At 32.1% G+C, this 23157-nt stretch overlaps 1 protein-coding gene across 1 annotated transcript in view; it reads left to right on the forward strand.

Moving 5' to 3' along the window:
• GNA13 (G protein subunit alpha 13) overlaps positions 1–20876 on the forward strand; it is a 61357-nt gene extending 40481 nt beyond the window's left edge. Inside the window, exons 3-4 of the mRNA XM_074260587.1 lie at positions 8633–8683; positions 15223–20876. Coding sequence (XP_074116688.1) covers positions 8633–8683; positions 15223–15795 — 624 coding nt within the window. The 3' untranslated portion in view covers positions 15796–20876. The remainder of the gene's footprint in view (positions 1–8632; positions 8684–15222) is intronic.
• The last annotated feature ends 2281 nt before the right edge of the window (positions 20877–23157 follow it).

The following is a 23157-nucleotide window of genomic DNA, read 5'->3' on the forward strand; positions in this document are numbered from 1 at the left end:
TGTTAAGTAAGAAATATGTATTCAAGAAATGAAGAAGAATTTGTTGGAGGAGAATATTAGTTGGTGCAAGATTATGTGGGAGGTGGTAGTTGAGAAGAACTTTGAAGGAAACTAGAGATTCTAAGACAATGGCACTGCAAAGGCAAAGAAGTTAAAGAGGGAATTCTAAACACTCAATATGAGTGATGAGTTTTCTGAAACGTAGGGTGATATAAAAAGGTAAGATAGTAAGCCCAAGAGAGATCTTTTTTATTTTTTATTTTATTTTTAAGGATGACAGCATATGAGAAGTTGATATTAATAGTAGTTGTGGATAAAAAGGCACATTGTTGTTGGAGCTGTGAATCAACCACTTAAGAAAGCAATTAAAATGAACAATATTTATACCTATAGTGAACTGGACTTACTCCCCATATATAAAAATAATTTATAGTAGCACTTTTTATGATAGCAAATGATTGGAATCAAAGTAAATTTAAGTTGAGGAATTAACCAAATTATGAATGTAATGTAATATTAACTGTGCTATAAGTAACAGTAACAGTAACTATGAAGAATGCAGAGAAAAGTAGAAAAATTTGTATACTGATATAAAGAATATATGGACTGAATACAAAAATGTCAATGTAAAGAACAATTACTAAAATAGCATTGATTTGTTTTAGTGATTTTGGTGGGGGAAACTTCCTCATTTAAAAAAATATTTTTGTTTTTTTGGTATTTTTTTTAAATTAAAATTTATAAGTATAACATTTTTTGACAGTACATATGCATAGGTAATTTTTTTTTTTTAAAACAACATTATCCCTTGTACCCTGTTCCGAATTTTTCCCCTCCTCTCCACCCCCTCCCCTAGATGGCAGGCATTCCCATACATATTAAATATCTTATAGTATATCCTAGGTATAATATATATGTGCAGAACCGAATTTTGTTGTTGTTGTTGCAAAGGAAGAATTGTATTCAGAAGATAAAAATAATCTGGGAAGAAAAACAAACAAAAAAAAAAAATGCTCACAGTTTACACTCATTTCCCAGTGTTCCTTTTCTGGGTGTAGCTGATTCTTCTATCCATCATTGATCAATTGGAATTGGATTAGCTCTTCTCTATGTTGAAGATATCCACTTCCATCAGAATACATCCTCATACAGTATCGTTGTTGAAGTATATAATGATCTCCTGGTTCTGCTCATTTCACTCAGCTTCAGTTCATTTAAGTCTCTCCAAGCCTCTCTGTATTCATCCTGCTGGTCATTTCTTACAGGACAATAACATTCCATAACATTCATATACCATAATTTACCCAACCATTCTCCAATTGATGGGCATCCATTCATTTTCCAATTTCTAGCCATTACAAAAAGGGCTGCCACAAACATTTTGGCACATACAGGTCCCTTTCCCTTCTTTAGTATTTCTTTGGGATATAAGCCCAATAGCAGCAGTGCTGGATCAAAGGGTATGCACAGTTTGATAACTTTTTGGGCATAGTTCCAGATTGCTCTCCAGAGTGGTTGGATTCTTTCACAACTCCACCAACAATGTATTAGTGTCCCAGTTTTCCCACAGCCCCTTCAACATTCATCATTATTTGTTCCTGTCATCTTAGCCAATCTGACAGGTGTGTAGTGGTATCTCAGAGTTGTCTTAATTTGCATTTATCTGATCAGTAGTGATTTGGAACACTCTTTCATATGAGTGGAAATAGTTTTAATTTCATCATCTGAAAATTGTCTGTTCATATCCTTTGACCATTTATCAATTGGAGAATGGCTTGATTTCTTATAAATTAAAGTCAATTCTCTGTATATTTTGGAGATGAGGCCTTTATCAGAACCTTTAACTGTAAAAATGTTTTCCCAATTTGTTACTTCCTTTCTAATCTTGTTTGCATTAGTTTTGTTTGTGCAAAACCTTTTTAATTTGATGTAATCAAAATTTTCTATTTTGTGATCTATAATGATCTCTAGTTCTCCTTTGGACACAAATTCCTTCTTCCTCCACAAGTCTGAGAGGTAAACTAACCTGTGTTCCTCTAATTTATTTATGATCACTAACCTGTGTTCCTCTAATTTATTTATGATCTCGTTCTTTATGCCCAAATCTTGGATCCATTTTGATCTTATCTTGTATGTGGTGTTAAATGTAGGTCCATGCCTAGTTTCTGCCATACTAATTTCCAGTTTTCCCAGCAGTTTTTGTCAAATAATGAATTCTTATCCCAAAAGTTGGGATCTTTGGATTTGTCAGACACTAGATTGCTATTTTTATTCACTATCTTGCCCTCTGAACCTAACCTATTCCACTGATCATCTAGTCTATTTCTTAGCCAATATCAAATGGTTTTGGTTACTGTTGCTTTATAATATAGTTCTAAATCAGGTACAGCTAGACCACCTTCATTTAATTTTTTTTCATTACTTCCCTTGAAATTCTCGACCTTCTGTTGTTATATTTTCTAGGTCATTAAAATAGTTTCTTGGGAGTCTGATTGGTATAGCACTAAATAAATAGATTAGTTTAGGGAGTATTGTCATCTTAATTATATTCACTCAGCCTATCCAAGAGCACTCAATGTCTTTCCAATTATTTAAATCTGACTTTATTTTTGTGGCAAGTGTTTCATAATTTTGCTCATATAATTCCTGACTTTCCTTTGGTAGATATATTCCCAAATATTTTATACTATCGACAGTTATTTTGAATGAAATTTCTCTTTGTATCTCTTGCTCTTGGATTGTGTTGATAATGTGTAAAAATGCTGAAGATTTATGTGGATTTATTTTGTATCCTGCAACTTTGCTAAAGTTCTGAATTATTTCTAATAAATTTTTAGTAGAATCTCTGGGGTTCTCTAAGTATACCATCATGTCATCTGCAAAGAGTGAAAGTTTGATTTCCTCATTTCCTACTCTAATTCCTTGAATCTCTTTCTCAGCTCTTATTGCCGAGGCTAGCGTTTCTAGTACTATATTGAATAGTAATGGTGATAGTGGGCCATCTTGTTTCACTCCTGATCTTACAGGGAAAGATTCCAGTTTATCGCCATTACATATGATGTTTACTGTCAGTTTTAAATATATGCTCCTTATTATTTTAAGGAATAGTCCGTTTATTCCTATACTCTCAAGCGTTTTTAGTAGGAATGGATGTTGGATTTTATCAAATGCTTTTTCTGCATCTATTGAGGTGATCATATGGTTAAAAAATATATATTTGTTACATGATATGACATTCTTGGATGAGTGGGATATTTTAGAAGGATTGGGGGGGGCAGTGCATGGGGATGCTTTATCACGTAATTTCCAAAAGGCATGCTATTGATAAAATGAAATAGATATGTAGTTGTGGATGTGTGTATACAGAATATACATACAGTATCTATCAATCTGTCTGTCTATCAATAATCTATCTAATCTTTGTGGTATTATTTAGAACTTGTTTTGAATAGCTTTGTTTTATTAAGTGTATTTGGTGAAGAATTCTAGGAACCAGAGGGAGGAAACAGAATATCTGATTGAGTCAGCAGAAGAAGCATAAAAAAACAGGACTTTGGAAAATAGATTACTAGCCTGTCACAGAGGAATGATACAGTAATGTTGGGGGTGTTCAGTTATCCAGACATCTTCTGAAGAATGTGCTATTCTTACTTATTCTATTTCTCAATTTACTTTAGTGATGACTTCATCCTTTAAATGATGGAGAAATTGATAAAGGGAAATTCTGCTGTTAAAATTCTGTATCTGATTCTAACAGGGACAAGCTAGTTGCTTTTCAGAATTTTTGATAGAGGAGGATCCTAGAATAGTTTAACATGCACCCTAAATTTGGGGAGAGCAGATTGTAAAGGTTTGAGAAAGGTAGGGGATCCCACAGACTAAAATACTATACAAATTAGTCCAGGGAGAGATTTGGGACGCAAAGGAAAGCATGTCTATTGAGAATAAAAATGGAATTTGTTTAAAGAAACCAATATAGCATCTTAGGAAATTTATTCATTTACCAGGATTTTTAAAGAAGGGATAGAAGGAAGCCTGATTAACATTAAATAAAAGCACATGGAGCACCACATGATACTGTAAAAATAGTGTCAGGAATTCCGAGATTTCAAAATAAGCCAAGGCTTGCCAGAGAAACTAAGGACAACTAAAAAGTTATTTTATTTTTGAAAGAGAATGTGTGTGAGAACATTGTATCAAGAAGGGAAAAAAAAAAAAAAAAACTGGTTAATGAAGGGCTTTTATTTGAGAGCGGACAGAAACTGACAGTGAGAAAACAGAACTTCTTGATCCTAATCTTGCCTCTTTTTTCTTTACTAAGGAAAATTCCCTTGCGTTGGAAATGAGAGGGGGACAAATACTTAAAACAAGTAAGGTAGTAAGAAAACTCCTAGCTGCCCATTTATGAACTCAAATGACCCGGACAAGAAGAAATAACATGTAGTTTCTGAGTGTTAATAAAATATGAAAGTTTGGGGAAACCAGGAGAGAAAAAAACATTGAAGTGGAGGACAATGAAAACAAAAGAGCCTGCAGTCTGTAAAAGTTATGGTTTTAAAATATCTAGAAAATGAACCTCTCTTCAGTTAAGTTAGTAATGGGGTAGGTTGTAGATAGAAGCTGATTTCTATTTTTCCCACATAAAATTCATAAATTTCTGAAAAGGACCCAAGGCCAACGATAAAGAAAAGGAGGAGGCAATTGGGGAGGGACAAGTACCTCCATCTAGTCCAGAACTGTGCACAAATAGGGAGTAGTTTAGTGGAAGGCAATATGAGCTCAACTAAATATAGAAATGCAAACAAAGGAGTTAAAACAAACCAAAGAAAGTAAATATATTTCAACTGGAAAGATTTAAACAATGATGAAGTATTTATATTCCAATAGCACAGAATAGGCAAGTGTCTCTTCAGAATCCTACTGTTACTGGAATTACATAAGACAAATTCAAGGCCTGAATGAGAGTTTGTTGTTTTTTGAGAGAAAGAGAAAAAGGAAAAAGGGAATGCACTTTTAAAAATTAACAAAACTGCTAAAATGATAAATAAGTTACAGGGCTTTGTTTTTAATAATAAACAAATTATTAGCTAATCTGATTCAAAATAAGTTAGCTGTTTAAGCAACTGGGTGACATAGATAAAAGCATTGGCCCAGGAATCAGGAATACTCAAGTTCAATCCTGTCTCAAGACAATATATCTATGTGACCTTGGACAAGTCACTTTAAACCTCTATCTAATTTTCTTCTTTTACAAAATGGGGATAATAGCACCTAACTATCTTTGGGGATAGCTTTTGGGACAACAACTGCAGTTCTACCCTAGCTATCAGATAGGAAGACTGTGAAGTCCAATTATTCTTTTTTTCCATTTATTTAAGTTTTGAATTCCAAATTCTATTTCACCTTTCTCTTCCTCTTCCCCCCTCCCAAGACAGTAAGCAATCTGTACAGAAAGAAAAAGTATATTTCAGACAACATCAATTAATTCTTTTTATGGAGGCAGCATTTTTCATCATGAGTTCTTTGGGATTATCTTGGATCATTGTATTGCGTTGAATAGCCAATTCATTCACAGTTTTTCATCATACATTGTTGCTATTACTGCAATCAGTGTTCTGGTTCTGCTCACTTCACTTTGTATCAGTTCAGAAGTCTTTCAGTTTTTTCTGAAATTATCCTGCTTGTCATTTCTTATACTCCAGTAATATTTCATTCTAATCATATACCATAACTTGTTTAGTCATTTCCTAATTAATGAGTGATGAAACAACAAAGATGAAATACAACTAAGCTTAATTTCCAATTCTTAGCTACCACAAAAAGAGCTGCTATAAATAATTTTGTACAAATAGATTCTTTTCCTTCTTTTTTTATTTAAAACTTTTGGGATACAGATCTAGCAGTTGTCCAGTCATTCTTGAAACAAGTTGAAACTGTGCTTTTTTAAATAGTCCCTAAATTGTAGAAACATTTTGGCTTTTGAAGCCACTAGTAAGTTTATACTCAAAAAAAGATCAAGAAGAAAGGGACATACATATATATATATATACAGCCACATTTTATATTTTAGCAGAGAATTGGAAACAAAGAGCATTGCTAAACTAATTATCATTATTAATGTAATGAAATAATATTAAGAGATAGCAGAATGTATACAAAAACATCTGATCTAATGTATAACTTATTGAGAAGTAAATTGAATAGTATCAAGAATAGTTTAAGCATATACTCCAGTACTATAAAGTGAAAACAATTTTGAAAGACTTAAAAAAACTGTGTTCAATAAAATGAGCAACCAGGACTCCAGAAGACCATATCAGGATGGCCTTGTGGCAGATTAGAAAACATATCTGGAATCCAATTAACATGGTTGTATGAATTTCTTCAGCACTGTAAGACCAGAGAAAGGAGAGTAACAGCAGTTGAGGATGGGGAGTAGGATGGGAGGAAAGGTATGTAGAGGAAATATAATTTGATAGTGGAAGATAGTATAAAAGTTGAACTGGTCCAAATTTGTGAATAGAGAAAAAGTGAAAGGAGCTTGAAGTAAGAATGAAGAATAAATGGGGGTGGTGGGGTGGAGATAAGGTAGATATAGAATAAATGGGAGGGTGGAGATAAGGTAGATATAGGAAAAGAGGAAATGCTAAGTTAAAAGCTGATAGAGGAATTTCAGAGTTTTTTATCATGAACCTTAGAACACTTGAACAATCAAAAATGGAACCATAAAGCTGAAGAAGTTTGACCCTTAGACCCTTAGTAAAAAAAGAACAGGGGTCAAAGTGGAGAGGTATGAGGTAAGGAGTGAACTCTTTCAGAAAGATCTGGGGGCCTGTAGATAACTTGCTAGGAATTGAATAGGATGATATGTTGTTATTGTTCAATTGTTTTCAGTCTTGTCTGATTCTTTGTCACCCCATTTAAAGCTTTCTTAGCAAAGATGTCATTTCCTCCTCTAACTGAGGTAATAAGGCAAACAGGGTTGACTTGCCTAGGATCAAACAAGTAATTAATTTGAGGGCAAATTCAAACTCAGGGAGATATCTTCCTGACTCCAGGCCTGTCATTCTTTCTCATGCCATCTAGCAGCCCTTTGGTAATTATAAAAATACAGAAAGAACCTCAAAAAATAATTGCCAACTCCTTCAGAGATTTTATTTTTTCATATCTGTAAAATAAGGATATCTTTCATAGCTCACAGAATCATTAGGAGGATTACTTAAAATATTTGTATAAAACTTTTCAAACCTTATAACACTATAAAAATCAATTAGTATTATTATTTTGAAAGTAGATGATATATGGATTGTTTGTTGACTTGGAGCGAGAGAAAAAGGGAGAAAAAAATTGGGCACAAGGTTTTTTGCAAAGGTAAACGTTGAAAACTATCTTTGCATATATTTGCAAAAACAAAATACTATTATAGTAAAGAAAATAGATGATATACTTTAAAACATGATTCTATTAATATATTTAGGGTCTCTGAGAAAGAAAAAGCAATTAAATCAATCAAATGTTATTTTTTTCTTTGCTCATCTTCCAAAATCTTATTCATGTTCTAAAAATGTTATCACATTTTTCAGGTCCTAGGGAGATCTTCTCACCTTTTCCTTAATTAGAAAGAGATAGGGATGGAAGTGAGGGGGGTGGGAAGTGGGTTTGATATCATTACTATAGAAAACTCCCTGTTGAAGAGACTCCTACTAATGCAGCCCAGTTCTGTCTTTTCAATTTATAGCTTTACAGAGTTACCTACAACAGTGCTTTTAAAATTTTTTCTACTTGTGACTTTTTTTGGGGGGTAACTTATTTTGATATCAGTATATAGGTATAGGTATATAAAATTGGTATGCAAACCAAATACAAATCATAATTTTATAACCATCACATTAAGTTATAAGACCCTATATAGCATTGCACAGTTTAAGAATCTGGGGTCTAGTGTACTTAGATTACATTAACCTGCCCAGGGTTAGACAGACAATTTTATATTAATCAGCCAAGAAACTTATACCCAGGTCTTCCTGGTTCAAAGGAAGGTGGATGTTCTTTCTAATCATTATGCTATAGTCCTTCTAGTTTAGTAATGACCAGTGGCATTTAAAGCATTTGAACTTCAGAAAGGATGGTCAGGTGACTATTAATAACTTAACAAAACAAGATAGGCCTTTTGCTACAAGTTTTGTTTTAAAATATTTTAATTTTTTTAATATATGGATCCATCCTCTTAAGTAATTTTTATTTTCTCTACTTCAGAAGTATTAAAATTAAATCAAGTCAAAAAGGAAGTAAGCTTAAATTTTAATAACAATTTTATCTCAAAAATTATTTTCCTTTAAATAAATTGGGACTGGGAAAGTATGCATATTATAGATGAATTTAAAAGCCAAGTAGGTAATGTCTTAAGGTTCTCTTTTTTTCAAGTGAAATATTTATAATCCTCATCTGGAATGTCATTACTTTATAGAGGGTAAGATTTTAATGGTTTTGGAAGAGTTCATTTCATTGTTAGTAATTGAAGCAGATATATTTGGATTTTATACATTAAAACTGTGTAATAAAAATTGTTACAATTAAGTTTTTCATTCCTAAAGAGGCATTGATATATATTCATTTTGGTCTTGTTTTTCAGGGTGAATCTGTAAAATATTTTCTGGACAATTTGGATAAACTTGGAGAACCTGTAAGTTTTAATACTATATATTTCTGAGTTTTTAACCATTTAAAAATAGCAGTCAGAGGGATATTTTTGCTCAGTAGATTTATTAAGAGCTTATTTTGCAGGCACATTATGTCAAGCACTAAGGATACAAAGACAATAGTGAAACAATCCTTGCCTTCAAGGTACTTACATTCTAATATGGGAGACACAAAGTATGTGTATTTGTACATAAATGTAAGTATATATTACATTATATTCAAAATAAAGGATTGTGGTTTTGGAGAAAGAGGACTAGTAGCCAGGGGAATCAAGAAAGACTTTTTGAAATAAGCAGTATTTAAATAGAAGACTAAAGATTCCAAGAGACAAAAAGAGAGAGTATGCATTTTTAGCATGGGTGACAGTCAGTTGCAAAGATACAGAATTGGGAATTAGTCAGTCTTGTTCAAGGATGAGTGGGAATGAGGAATTGAGGATAACGTGTTTATAAACCTGGATGACAGGGAGATTGGTGGTACCTTAAGTTTGGAAAAAATGGGGGGAGGATTAATAAATTCCATTTTGGATGTTCTAAGTTTGAGATATCTCTGGGACATGGAGTTTGAAGTGTTGAGTGGATAAATTGGTGATGTTGGAATGGTGCTCTGAAGAGAATAGGACTGTTTATATTTATCTAGGAGAACTGTAGAGAGATGATAATTGAACTGATAGGAACTGATGAGATAATGAAAAAATATATTAAATAATACAATAATATATAGCATAATTATAATAATAAAATAACATAATATAAATAAATAATATATAATAAATATTAATAATATGTAATGATATAAATAATGTATGGTTAATAAATATAATGTGTATAATAAATATTAAATATATAAATACATTAAATATTACATGTTAGATATAAATATTATGTATTAAATAAATTAAAATATAAAATATAAAAATATATTAAATATATAAATATATTTTTTAAAAAGAATACTCAAAAGACAGAGCCTTGATATTGAATCATCCGAGGAAACTAAGAAATACGATAAGAAATATGACAGAAAGATCGAGGGGAAGCCTTCACAAAAATAGAGCAAGGTCCCAATGAACCTTTTGTGGATTTTGTGGGACGTCTGCAAACAGCTGTAACAAGAACTATTGGAGAAAATGCAGCTACAGAAATAATGACCAGACATTTTGGTTATGGAAAATGCCAAGGAGATTTGCAAAAGACTACACAAAGATGCTCCTTTAGAGGAAATCCTAAGATGCTGTGCTACAATGGGCACAAATGCTTATTATACTCAGACTATGATGAACATGGAAAGATGAGTAGGAAAAGCAGGCTAGGATAGAATATGCAGAAGAGGAACATATTGTCAGTGTTGTCAAAGGTTGTAGAAAGGTCAAAGAGAGCAGAAGGTATTGGGTTTGGCACATTTAAAAATTGTTAATAATTTTGGAGGGACCAGTTTTTTGAGTGGTTGAAAGCGCACAGGCAAGAGATGTCAAGGCATAGAGTATAAATGTCTTAAAGTCAGCTGAAAAAAAGAAGAGAGATAATAAAATGATAACAGGGTGAGACTTTTATCGATAGAGGACATATTTTTACAAGACAAGGAAAACCATTAAATTGGGAAGAAGGTGAGTTATACAAGGAACAGAGTTTGACTTATATATGTAGGCAAGTGGTTGCATTTATTGGTTAGGGATGAAATCAAGGGCCTGTGTGAGAAGAGGAATTACCAGATGAGATGAGGAGTAGAGGAAGTTCTCTACAAATAATGTTCATAAAAAGCCTTTTTTCTAGTAGTAAAGTTCTCAACTGAGACGGGGTGTGAGTGTGTGGAGATTTGGAGGATCACAGAGAAAAGATTTGAAAAAGCCTCTTTGAGGAGTGGAAAAGAAATTAGCAAGGAATAAAAGTATTACCTTGCTGCAGTTGGGGCATAGCAGAAATTTGTAATGTGACTAGTTGGATTTGAGATCAATAACGGAAAAAGAGTTTAGTCAAGATAGAGGTGAAACAGTATATAGTTGGAGGGTTATTCCAAGTCATAGTAAGGACAAAGAGAGAAGTGAGAAGGGATAAATAGAATGATTGGAAATGATGATTAAATAAAGGAATTCATAATGGACACGGAACATTTGAAGGTGATAGCAAAATCAAGGGTATAGCTAGCCATCCTTATGTGAAGCTGAGGTAGAATGGTTAAGAGTCAGGTAGATTGAGGAACTGGAAAACTAGGGTATATATTTGAGGGAATTACACATATCTTTGAAGTCCTCAGGAAAGAAGGCAGTAATCAGAATGAAGAGGACCAGGCCCTAAGAAGAGAGAATGTCTTGGAAGTTCATAGTTAATAATCACCAGAATGTGGTATAGATGACTAATTTAGAGAGATTAAGCCTTAAAATCAAAGTTGCTGAGTGATGACAATATATAGATAGACAAGATAGATAGACAAAAATAAACAGACAGATAGAGGAACAAGGAAGAAGAAAGACTTGTTCCAAGTCACCCTTGTAGCTCCATTGAGTCATGTGTGAGAAAAAGTAACTGCTATTGAAAAGGCCTGGATTGTAGTCTGGAAGGATTAAATTTGTAATCTGGATGGATTAAAGGTGACAAAGAGAGCCAGAAAAGGGGAGGAGATTTAGAGGAAGAGCTTTAAAATTAAGGAAACTTTGTTAATTATATTGGGAATTCCAGGGATCACCCTAGAAGTTATAGGCAAATAAAGAACTGGAACTTGGAAAAGAATCATAGAGATCAATGGAGATTAGAAAATAGATAACAAGGATTGGGCAGGAGGGTTGCCCTTCTATAGTCTTGGATTTACCATCACAGAAATGAATAGATTAAGAGGAGTGAGAGCTTGTTAACAATTAGTCCAATCAGAGTATCAATACAACTGCAGATGAAGTTAGTAGAGTAGAATGTTCCCCTGGATCCTCTTATTAGGGCCTCTTGATCTAGATTTCTTAGCCTCCCAAGAAGGGTGTGTGCATTTTTATTCTCAGGAGCAGAGTTAGCCTTATGAAAGTTACGTGAGTCTCTATATGGTCACTTGGATCGTTATATCAGGAGCAGAGGCAGCAACCAGCTTGGAAGTTTAAAAAAAATGTTTATACTTACTGTCTTTTTCTTATATTCCTTTCTATGGAACTTAAACGATCCCTTCTTAAAAGATACTCCATTCACAACTATGATCACTCCTTAAGAAGATAGTTTGAAAAAAGAAAGAAAAATGCATATTTTCCTCTGTACTTTTGTAAAATAAGAAAAGAAATTATAGAAGGAAAATTGATGGTAAAACTTTTTTGAATAAAAGTACTTTCATTTCAGGAGCATTGGTTTTTCTTTTCTTTTTAGTTTTTTTTTGTTTTTGTTTTTGTTTTTTTTTTTTGTATATTTTTGCAATGAGTTCAAGAGAGGTCCACTCTTACTGAATACTGTTAATCTGGTCCCATCACCTGGCTCTATTCACTGATGGTTAAACTGCAAGAGAGCACAATTCTTTATACATAATATGTGCTTATTATTTTTGTTGAATGAACAAACAAAAAAATTGTATTTTATTTCCTGATAGTAATTGTAGTGATTTTGCAATCATTGTCACAGAAATTTGTTCTATAACAATAAAAAAGTGACAAATGCTTTATAAATACTTTTTCCAGGACCTACACAAGGATAGCATAATCCTGTCACCTCTCACCACAAATCTTTTATAGAAACTTGTAATAGAAAAAGCACAAGCAATATGTTCACTTGTTTCTGGTTTACCTCTTACTTTCTGCTCAGTACCATGTAGGGACCCAAAAGTACAGAATAAGATAAGATTTCTGTTTTTTAAAGAATTTATAATCTGTAAACTAAACTAATATATATTGAGTGCTTATAATTGCTAATGTTAGTTCAACAATAGGAGTTCAGAGAAAGGATAGTTTAAGATGGAATAGTTAACCTATGTGTGAAATTGGATTTTGGATGTGAAAGACATTTAAGATTTTTTTCCCTCCCGAGGCTGGGGTTAAGTGACTTGCCCAGGGTCACACAGCTAGGAAGCGTTAAGTGTCTGAGACCAGATTTGAACTCAGGTCCTCATGAATTCAGGGCTGGTATTCTATCCACTGCACCACCTAGCTATCCCTGACATTTAAGATTTACTTAGATGAAGGGAGAGGAGTAAAAGAAGAAGGGAACATTTTCATGATATTTGGAGCTAACCTGTCTCTCACAATGTGTGGAGATTATATTAAGGAGTTACAGGAGTTTGTGTTTTATAATAATAATAATAATAATTCTTAGTGTCTTAAAGCAAGTGAAATCATAATTTACATATTTGCTATTGCCTTTGTAGAAGTCAACCTCGGGTCAAGGTAGGAAAAAATAAGTACTTTTATTTAGGGCTGCATGAATAAGTAGATAAAAAATGAGAAATATAGTTGGAAGGTAGAATGCAAATTAGATTAGAGAGTAAAACAATTTTAAAATTTCGCTTTCATTAAGCAAAAGGAAACTTTAAGTTATGGATTTTTGAACAATGAATGTAATAGGAAAATTGACATTGGTTTCAGAATAAATATGAATATAGGAATAGTAGAGACAAGACCAGTATCCATATCTGAATAGATAAAGGATTTATGAAGATACCAATGGAAATGGAAAGATGAACTCAGAAGAATTTCAAAGGAAAAAAAAAGTACCATTTTAATGGCCTTGAATATGGGGGTCAAGTAAAGAAAAGAATGAAAAATAATTCAGTTATATAGTTGTAGCGACCATCAGATGTGTATGAGTGAAAAAAATGATTTAGGCTCTCTATGTGTTTGGGAGAAACAATTTTTTTTCTTTTGGAATGTTTAGTGGAGAAATTGCACTCATTCAAACAAGTCAGTAGTTGGATATAACAACAGAACATTCCTGATAAATTTGTTTGAAGTAGTTTCTCCAAGCCCTTTGTTTCTATTGCTTTTTCACAGAATTTTCCCTAGTACTTAGTTACAGTCCTTACAACATGATTTACCACTTAATATAATAATTGTCTTGAAGTGTCTTACTGTTTCACTACTAGTCTTATCTAACCAAATAGATCCTGCTGTCTGAATTCAGGAATCATTTTGTACTGATTTTAGCTTCACATTGCTGTGCAAATAGTAGATGCTCAAAAAGTAATTTTTATTTTGTCACTAATAAGTAAGGTAGCTCCTTTAGATTATTGGAACAGAGTACTATGAAAAAATGTAGAAACTGATTTTGAAAACTTAATATTTAAAATTTATTTCTAAAAATTAATTTTATTTGTTTTGGGATGGCCATGATTCTTACATAAGTACAGATAATTATAAAGTTGACTATGTAGTCAACTCTATGTAGTATTCAGAGGGATAGTTAGTTTTATAATAACCGTCTAAGCAATCATGATGTAATATTTGAAAAAGAATTTTTTAAAAGATGGTGAGGAATAGGGATGATAAACTCTAGTTATGATTTTTAATTACAAGCTGATTAGCATCTCTGTTCAAAAGCACAGCATTAGAATGATAATGATGTATTCTAATTCTAGAAAAATACTATTATTAAAGAATGAACCTGTTAAATGACATAAATAAATGTACTAAGGGAGTGGTTTAGTTTGCTGCCTACCTTTATTAACATTTTAAGAGAATTTACTATGAAAGAGATTGTTTAAAAACAAAAATAGGAAGTGTTTAAAAAAATGTTTGACTAATTGTGTTATAGGAAGTCAGAGCTATACATAGGCAAACTATGGATTTATCCTTATAGAGTTCTCCCACAAGCAGCCACTCAGTCTAGATACCAGAGTACTAGAAAGTACTATTAAACTTTAATCCTGTACTATTCCAGCATATAAGTTAGAAGTATAATGACAGCTCACATTTATATAGAACTTTTAAGGTTTAAGAAAGCACTTCTTTCTTATGAAAACTCCAAAGAAGGGGCATTCTTGTGACAGCAGCACTAGATTATACTGAGGCTAACATTCAGCAAGAATTAATTGAAGCCTATTATTTGTACAACCTATACTAGACACTATAGAGGAAGAGAGAAAAGAAATTTATAATAGAGGTAGAAATGAACAGGGTGGATATGTTTCAAGCAAGAAAAGATTATTTGTTAGCTTGGCATCCATAATACATATGTAGAAGCACACTAAAGTTGAAATTGTATAAATATAGTAATTGATGAAGTACTTAGAAAGTTTAGCTGAAGTTAGTAGAAAGAAAGTAAATGTAAATTATTGTACAAGGAATAGTATTGTGAAAAACAATATCCTTGCTTAGTGAAATAAATAATATTAAATAATATTTATGGTGTTTCATTTTGTCAGAATATCTACCTTCATGCTTTTGAATATTTTAAAGATATTAGAATTTAATTATAGTAATAAAGTTTAGCATTTAACAGATTTTTTAAAAATAAATATTTTATTTGGATATTTGTTCAATAGACCAATTAATAAGTATATCAGGAATCTTATTCCTGCAGTTGCTCCTGCATTTTAAAATGATAAATGTAATTTTTTTCCCTTTAGGATTACATTCCATCACAGCAAGATATTCTGCTTGCACGAAGACCCACGAAAGGCATTCATGAGTACGACTTTGAAATTAAAAATGTTCCTTTCAAAATGGTTGATGTGGGTGGTCAGAGATCAGAAAGGAAACGTTGGTTTGAATGTTTCGACAGTGTAACATCAATACTTTTCCTCGTCTCTTCAAGTGAATTTGACCAGGTGCTTATGGAAGATCGACTGACAAATCGCCTTACAGAATCTCTGAACATTTTTGAAACAATAGTTAACAACCGAGTTTTCAGCAATGTCTCCATAATTCTCTTTTTAAATAAGACAGACCTGCTTGAGGAAAAAGTGCAAATTGTGAGCATCAAAGACTATTTCATAGAATTTGAAGGGAATCCCCACTGCTTAACAGACGTCCAAACTTTCCTGGTGAATTGTTTCCGTAACAAACGCCGGGACCAGCAGCAGAAGCCTTTATATCATCATTTCACCACTGCTATTAACACAGAAAATATTCGACTTGTTTTTCGTGATGTGAAGGATACTATCCTTCATGACAACCTCAAACAGCTTATGCTACAGTGATGTGCAAAAGACTTTATTTTAATGCCCTTCTGTGTTTGTTTGTTTTCTGGGATTTTTTTGTTGTTGTCTATTTTTATAAATAGCAGTTTACAACAGGACTACAAAACCTTAATCCTGTGTTAAACTTTTTGAAAACCGTAGTCTGTCTTTCATGGACTTTGGTTTGTGGCTGAAAGCTGCTGAATACCACATTATTGCCAACTTCTGCTCAGATTCATACTTTGAATCTTGTCCACTATAGCTTCAAGTTAAATCAAATTGTAATTCTGTAGCAGACCTCAGTTAAATTTATTTCAGTCTCTTTCCACTTTTCCAGTCTGAATTGTATTTCTGTAGTAAGCTGTTACCTTATAGGTATATGGTTAAGATTATTCAGTTCTTAAAAACAAATAAGGTATCTTTTCTTGCCTTACACTCGGTAGTATCTTATTTAGCTTGCAGAGACTGCAAGGGCTGTTGGAAAAGATTTGATCCAAGGGATGGCATTCCATGGGCTTATCACAGATTTGGCCTTACTATTTTTTAATTAATATACAACTATGGGGTTGTACATTTTAAAAAATGTGTGTTTTTTGAAAGTGATGTTCTTAATATTTCAAAGTTTACATAAGCATTTCTGATTTGATGCTAATCAAAGAGTATTCACAAATGGTACAAGAAAAGCCAGTCAACAGACCCTAAGTAATATTTTGGTCAAAATAGATCATGAAATGTAACTTAACTCTTCTTTGTTCCTATTTAATGATGATATATGAATAATGTACCATATGCTGAATATTCTGGCAATAGTAGTAAATCAAAGCTGCTTGCAACTTAAGTGACATGACTTTTAAAATAAAATCTTTTCAGAATTCTTTTATTTGTTTAACTCTCAGACTTTTAAATCCTGTCTCAGATGATTACTGTTTTAAAAAATGTAATTGCAACATCACAGATACCATTCTTTTGCTATTTTGATCACTTCAATAATTACAGTCTTGGAGGCATTTTTGTATCTGTTTAAAACTTGCAATGGACAGTCATTTCCCCTTCAAATTCAGCAAATCATTAGATAGGGTTATTAATAATTTTTGGCATATCTATCCAAAACACAACACTTATTAGTTGTATAATTTCTATTTATGAAATACATTATTTTTAGGTGCATTTCAAGTGATAAGCCATATGCTTTTAAAAAGTTAAATTTTTTATAATTCAAACACTTAAATTTGATTAAACTTGACTCCCCACTGCTTTCTTTTAAAAACATTATGTTTGAAGTATACTCCTACTAAACAGCTTCATAATTACAAATGCACTCATTATTAAGATGATCAGAATGGTTGTGGTTGCAATAACAGAAATACTGTATTTTAGGTTATATATAGTCTTAGAACTTGGATTTTAGAAAAACATGCACGATACTTAATCAAACCTTTTCTCCTTCTTAAAATTGTGATTAAAACTGTGACATAGATCACTTGACTGTAGCTGACTCTTCTCAGGTATTTTATTGGTTAGAATTTCCTTGAATGTGTGGTCAAAACTATGTATCATCAAATCTTTCAGGGGCTAAATTCACTAAACCATCTGGCTTAAGTTTTAAACTTCATAATGAACTATCTCTAAACCGTGATTTTTCTTGACATTCTTATTAAAATAGGTTTCCTTTGACTTCAGGTCCCATTACTATCATTCTAGAATTATTACCTTTCAGTATTTCGACATGGTAATGCATGAGCATTCAAAACATGTATTCTCTCAAATGGCCCCTGAGGACCCTTCTAGCTCTAGATCTATGCTCTTCCATCATAATGCAACTGTATAGCAGATTTCCATGCATGTCTAAAGTTTTTCCACATCTAGTGCTTCTGCCAAAATGAACTTTGTTTTAAAATCCACAGGGTTAGAATTATTTCACTGGTGAATATCAATGTATTCATGTTAGGCTCTTCAACAAATTATTATATAAATCCAATTTATCAAATGGTCAAAACAAAGCATTAACTTTACTGAAGACTAACATGCTTTTATATATAAGAAAAATGTTTTGTCTTTCTAAATCATATTTAAAGTATGTTATTGAGGCCATACATATTTGCTAAAAAGATAAGATTACTGAAATTTACCTATTTAAAGCAATCTGCATTTTTTTTTGGAGTGCCATTTAATAATACCTAATAATATCTTGGTAATGAAGTGTTTATTTCTGCAAATTGAAATGGTGATTTATTTTTATTTTTATTTTTTTTGTGACATTATTTTAACATTTGTTAATAGTTATAATGGAACTATAAGTCCAAACTTTAGATCACATTTCACATATCTTAAAATTAAAGGAAGGAGTCTTAATACTTGGAGCACTGAACTTACCTTTGAAATACCACTATGTAAGGAAGAAAATAACTTGGAACAGGATAAATGAAGTTGCTTGGGTTTACTTATTTTTAAAATGTGTCAAAATAATTTTTTTTCACCCAGTCATTTGAAAAAAGTCAAGTTAAATATATTGTGCCTTAGACATGTGATTTTGTAAGCCTTGGAGGGGGGGGGGGAGGAAGTAATGAATACTTAGTTACATTATGTGATGTTTACTGACTTAATGGTTGTAAGCCTGAATGCTTTTAAATTTAAATATCAAGAAATGTCACTAAAGTGTTTTAATGGCTTTGGAGCTATTTAAGTTAAACAATATAAAAAAAATGGGCCTCAGTTTTACTATATGTTTTTTTCTTTAAGTTTCCTAAAGGCATAAATCCAAGGTGTTATTCTTGTGCCAATCAATAGTATGATTCCATGATGCCATTTGATTCATCATTCATCAAAATTAAGCCAAACGTTTAAAATTTTGGTGTATTTGATTCATTTGTGGAAATGATTTCTTTTTTAGCTGCCTGGAAAATACTTTCAATCAAAGATTGGGGAGGGAAAGACAGAGAGAGAAAGAGAGGAAGTTTTGGGGGGAATGTAAGGTGTTTTTTTTTTTAATTGAATTAATTTTATGTAAATTTTCTACTATTTGATCTTCTACAGTAAATTTTTTTAACAGACTTTTTCAGTTAGATTGGGCAGGCATTTTGAAGTAGACATTTAAAATTATATTTCTAAAAATCAGTACTGGGAATGATTGGGCATTATACCAGTTTATATCATATAATTTTTATAGGCTAAGAAAGAGTTAGGCAAACCAAGACTTTGTATGTTCAAATTATTAATTTTTTGGAGAAATATATTTTAGCATTAATATATATACCCAGCTTTTTTCTCAGTATTTATGTGGAATAAATTTACCAAGTTATTATATTCTTCCATATATTGAAATTTAAGTTGTTATTTGGAAACTCTTCAAATTATCATTTTAATAAGATAATACATTTGGATTGAGTCAGAAATAAAGAAATTTTAATTTTAAGCTAGGTTCCTTCAATTGGAGATTTTATAGCACGTATTCTTTGTGTATACAAATAAGATTAACTATCAGTGTTAACTCTGAATTTCTGGAGTCCATGAAATCATAACTTATTTAGTCTTGTACAAAAAAAAAAAAGTGGTGATAAAAGCCCTCTTAAAAAAATTTTTTTTAAGCCACATTAATTTATTTGGGGGGGGGAATCTTTTTTTAAAAAACAATTATCTTTGTTGTTGAAAATTATTTTTTTGTTTTACTTTTCAAAAAAAAAATACTGGGTCAGCCTTGTTTTCTTTCTCCATTTAGATATTTGCATTGTATCCTTGAAGTAGATCTTTTATGCTGCTTGATTTTTTTTAAATATTAATTCCTTAAAAAGAAATTTATTACCTGTAGCAGGATACATAGATCGGTTACATGGTATGCAGTGAGCATTAAGGGAGTATATTATTAATGGTTTACATCAAGGAACAGATAAATCCATGGACTAAACAGAAGCAAATATTTAATAACAGCTTGTAATAAAGTTCCATTATGTTATGGTACGATGTCAGAGCTTAATAGACTTATAATAGAGGTGGAAATATAGAAATAAAGCTGCGGATCTTGTTTAACAATTTGAACTTTAACTAGATGTAGACTTGGCATTTTAAGTAATAACATCATTTGAGGTACATTTTACAGACCACTATATTGCAGTCTCTTCACGTATACTTGAATGTAATTATCATTTTCAAGAGAGTTCCACTTTTGTGATGTTCAAGTTTAATCATTTGGTTCCAAATACCACTACTGCTCATAATCCAAAATTTATTTCTTATAAGTCTTAGATTCAAGCAGTGCTTTTTGAAGTTGTAGAAAATTTTCATAATTTAGCCTATTTTGCCACTGATTGTGTTGATAAAAATTTTCGGTCAATAAGTATTAGATATCTACTTTGTGCCAGGGACTAAACACTGATAAGTCAAAGGATAAGACCCATGGTGAGAATTTAATCCAATGAGGACATTATGAAATAGTTACAACTTATACATGATTTTGGTATTTTACATTACAGGATTGTTGCCTAAATACTGCTTTAAATCTGTGAAAAAGTTTCTTTGTCCTTAAAGCACTGTTGTAACGAACATGCACCATTCAACAACTATCCTTATTTAATGGTACCAGAAAAAAAAATTGGTTCAGTTCTTGGAAAATTATGCAACATTGCTGCAAATTAATATTTACCATATGTTTGCCTTTTACTTGAAAACAGGTAACTAAATTGCAAAATATTTTAAATGGCTTTTCTGTATTCTACAATGGTAAGAGCTTAATTACCATAAGAAGCCTTATCTAAAAATATATTTTGTAACAACCATAATAGATACTGTATCAAATAAAACATGATTTGTATTAGCTCTGTATAAAAGTATTTGTGGCTTGGGACTTTTTATACATAAAACTTTTATAAACTTTCCAGGGACTAAGTATCTGATATCATTATAAATTTACCATCTATACTTTAGTTTGATTGGCAATAAATTATTTCTAGAAGAGGTCTAAAAGAGAAAACATAATTTGATTTTATAAGGTGATTGCTAGTATAGTAAAGCTTTTTACTTTTGTACATACTTTGCAGACATTTTGCTTTTTGCTATTAATATTTGCATTGTAAAAATTACTGACATTTAATAAACACATTTATAAACCATTCAGTACCATTGTTATTTGAAGCAATAGCTTGGGCATTAAAAAGTATCAAAAACTTAGTTTGATGGCTAGAAAGCATAGGTGCTGTTAAATGATTAAGCCTCAAATATGTTAACATTTTTAATTTTTTCCCCTAGCCCATTAAAAATTATAAAATAGAATCACACCACATAAAGGCCTCAACCATTTGTTTTAATCTACCAGTACTTCCACTACCAAAATCTTCATTAAAGTTGGCCATAAAATCTGATTCTTTCATGGAAATAGTATAAGGCACTTTTATTGGGGGGGGGAGAAACTTTTAAGTTTAAAATAGGAAATATGGAGGATAAGCTATGCCAGGAAGTGGGGTAGTGGAATGAGTACCGGACTTTGAGGAGGACAAGTTCAGTTCTGACTAGGATGCATACTGGCTGTGTGACCTAAGAGAAATAACTTTAACTATGGACTAAGTTTTCTTTTGTAAAATATGGGTGAAATTGCACCTACCTCACAGCATTGTTAATAAGATTGAATGAGATGATATATATAAAGCACTATGCTAGCCCCTGTTAATCATTTCATCATTATGGGGAACAGCTGCTGTGGAAACTACCTATGCGGATTAGCAACTCCTTAATATCTTAATGGGACACTTGAAAGTTATGTGATTTGTCTGTGGTCAATATAGGTTGATGTTATTGAGGCCATACATATTTGCTAAAAAGATAAGATTACTGAAATTTACCTATTTAAAGCAATCTGCATTTTTTTTTGGAGTGATTATAATATAGGTTGTCAGGTCTTCCCAGGCTTTATCTAATCTACTGCATTGGGATGATGCAGTAGAATCATCTATTCTTACATTAAAAATGTATTAGAGGTTAATTTTTTCTTTTTTTCTTACAAATTGACTCATTCATGTCATTATGACATTTTATATTCCTTTTCCAAATCTCTAGTTTGACAAGATTTTTAAGGACTTATTTTCACTTAGTATTACCTCCTTGCTACTTCACCTATACTTAAACAGCTTTTCCTATTTGTCTAGTATGTTGTAAATAGAGATTTTTTTTTTCCTAAGTGTGTGTCCTTTGAGGACCCTTTAAACTCTGAGGTTCTCTTGATTCCTTTTCTTTCTGTTGAATGCCTTCTCAAAATGAGAATGAAGCATTGGCTTTATTCATTGCCTTTACAAGTTTTCCCTAGTGTTGGATTCTCCATGTTTGATCTGGCCATTTGCTCTAGCAAATTAGCACAGAGGTTTAAGACTATGTGAACAAAATCAGTTTCTAGGACCATCGACTGGATGGTTATACCTTAACCATAGCCAACTCTTTCAAATGCTTACCTGCAGTGACAAGAATAATGGAAGACTGACAACTTTCCACAGCCAGTCTATGCAAAACATAGACTCTAACATAGGTTAGTTCAACAGCCTTCTTTGTTTTTCTGGAGGTGATCTATAATTTCTATAGATTAATATTTTGCTGGTTGCATTCAAAAGTTAGGCCGTTTTCATATATTTCCTGGTTTAAAGTATTTATGTTTTGTTTTGTTTTTTTTAGGAAGACTCATCTTTTAAGCAGATTTCTATCTTCAAGGTCAGTGGTGTTGAATTTAAAATGATTTGGGTTTTTAACATCACCTTTTTGTTTATCTTCCAGATTTTGCTTCACTTGGGTATATATGTGTTCCAAAAATTTTGATTACAAGCACTTCTTTCTTCTCCCCCATCCTGAGGCAATTGGGGTTAAGTGACTTGCTCAGGATCACACAGCTAGGAAGTGCTAAGTGTCAGAGACCAGATTTAAACTTAGGTCTTTCTGATTTCAGGGCTGGTGCTCTATCCACTGCAACCACCTAGCTGTCCCCATGCACTTCTTTCTTAAAGAGATTCTCCACTATGGATTCATTTGGTTTTTCTTATGAATCGTTCTGGAGTATGTTTTTGTGTTCTTTTGAAATTTATTTGGGTAGTTTACCTCCTTTGTTATAATATTTACTGAAAACTTTATCCTCTTTTTGAGGATATAGTCATCTTGGTTTTAGAATTCTCTCTATTTGCTTGTCTGCTAGACCTAAATTAAAACTTTTCCTTGAAATTTTGATATTTTCACCATTCTTTTCTAACATCCGTGTCACTTTTTATCCTATTCCCCCTCCCCTTTCCCTTTGCTGGTGGTTAGACCTCCCAAAACTATGTTGATAACCTACATCCCTAATCTGAATATCTTTGAGGGCAGGTGTAAGGAACTCCAGCCCTTGGTCCAAGCCCAGAGAAAACACTTGGATAATCAATC

Source organism: Sminthopsis crassicaudata, chromosome 4, assembly GCF_048593235.1.
Source record: "Sminthopsis crassicaudata isolate SCR6 chromosome 4, ASM4859323v1, whole genome shotgun sequence".
In the NCBI taxonomy this organism is placed as follows: Eukaryota; Metazoa; Chordata; class Mammalia; order Dasyuromorphia; family Dasyuridae; genus Sminthopsis; species Sminthopsis crassicaudata.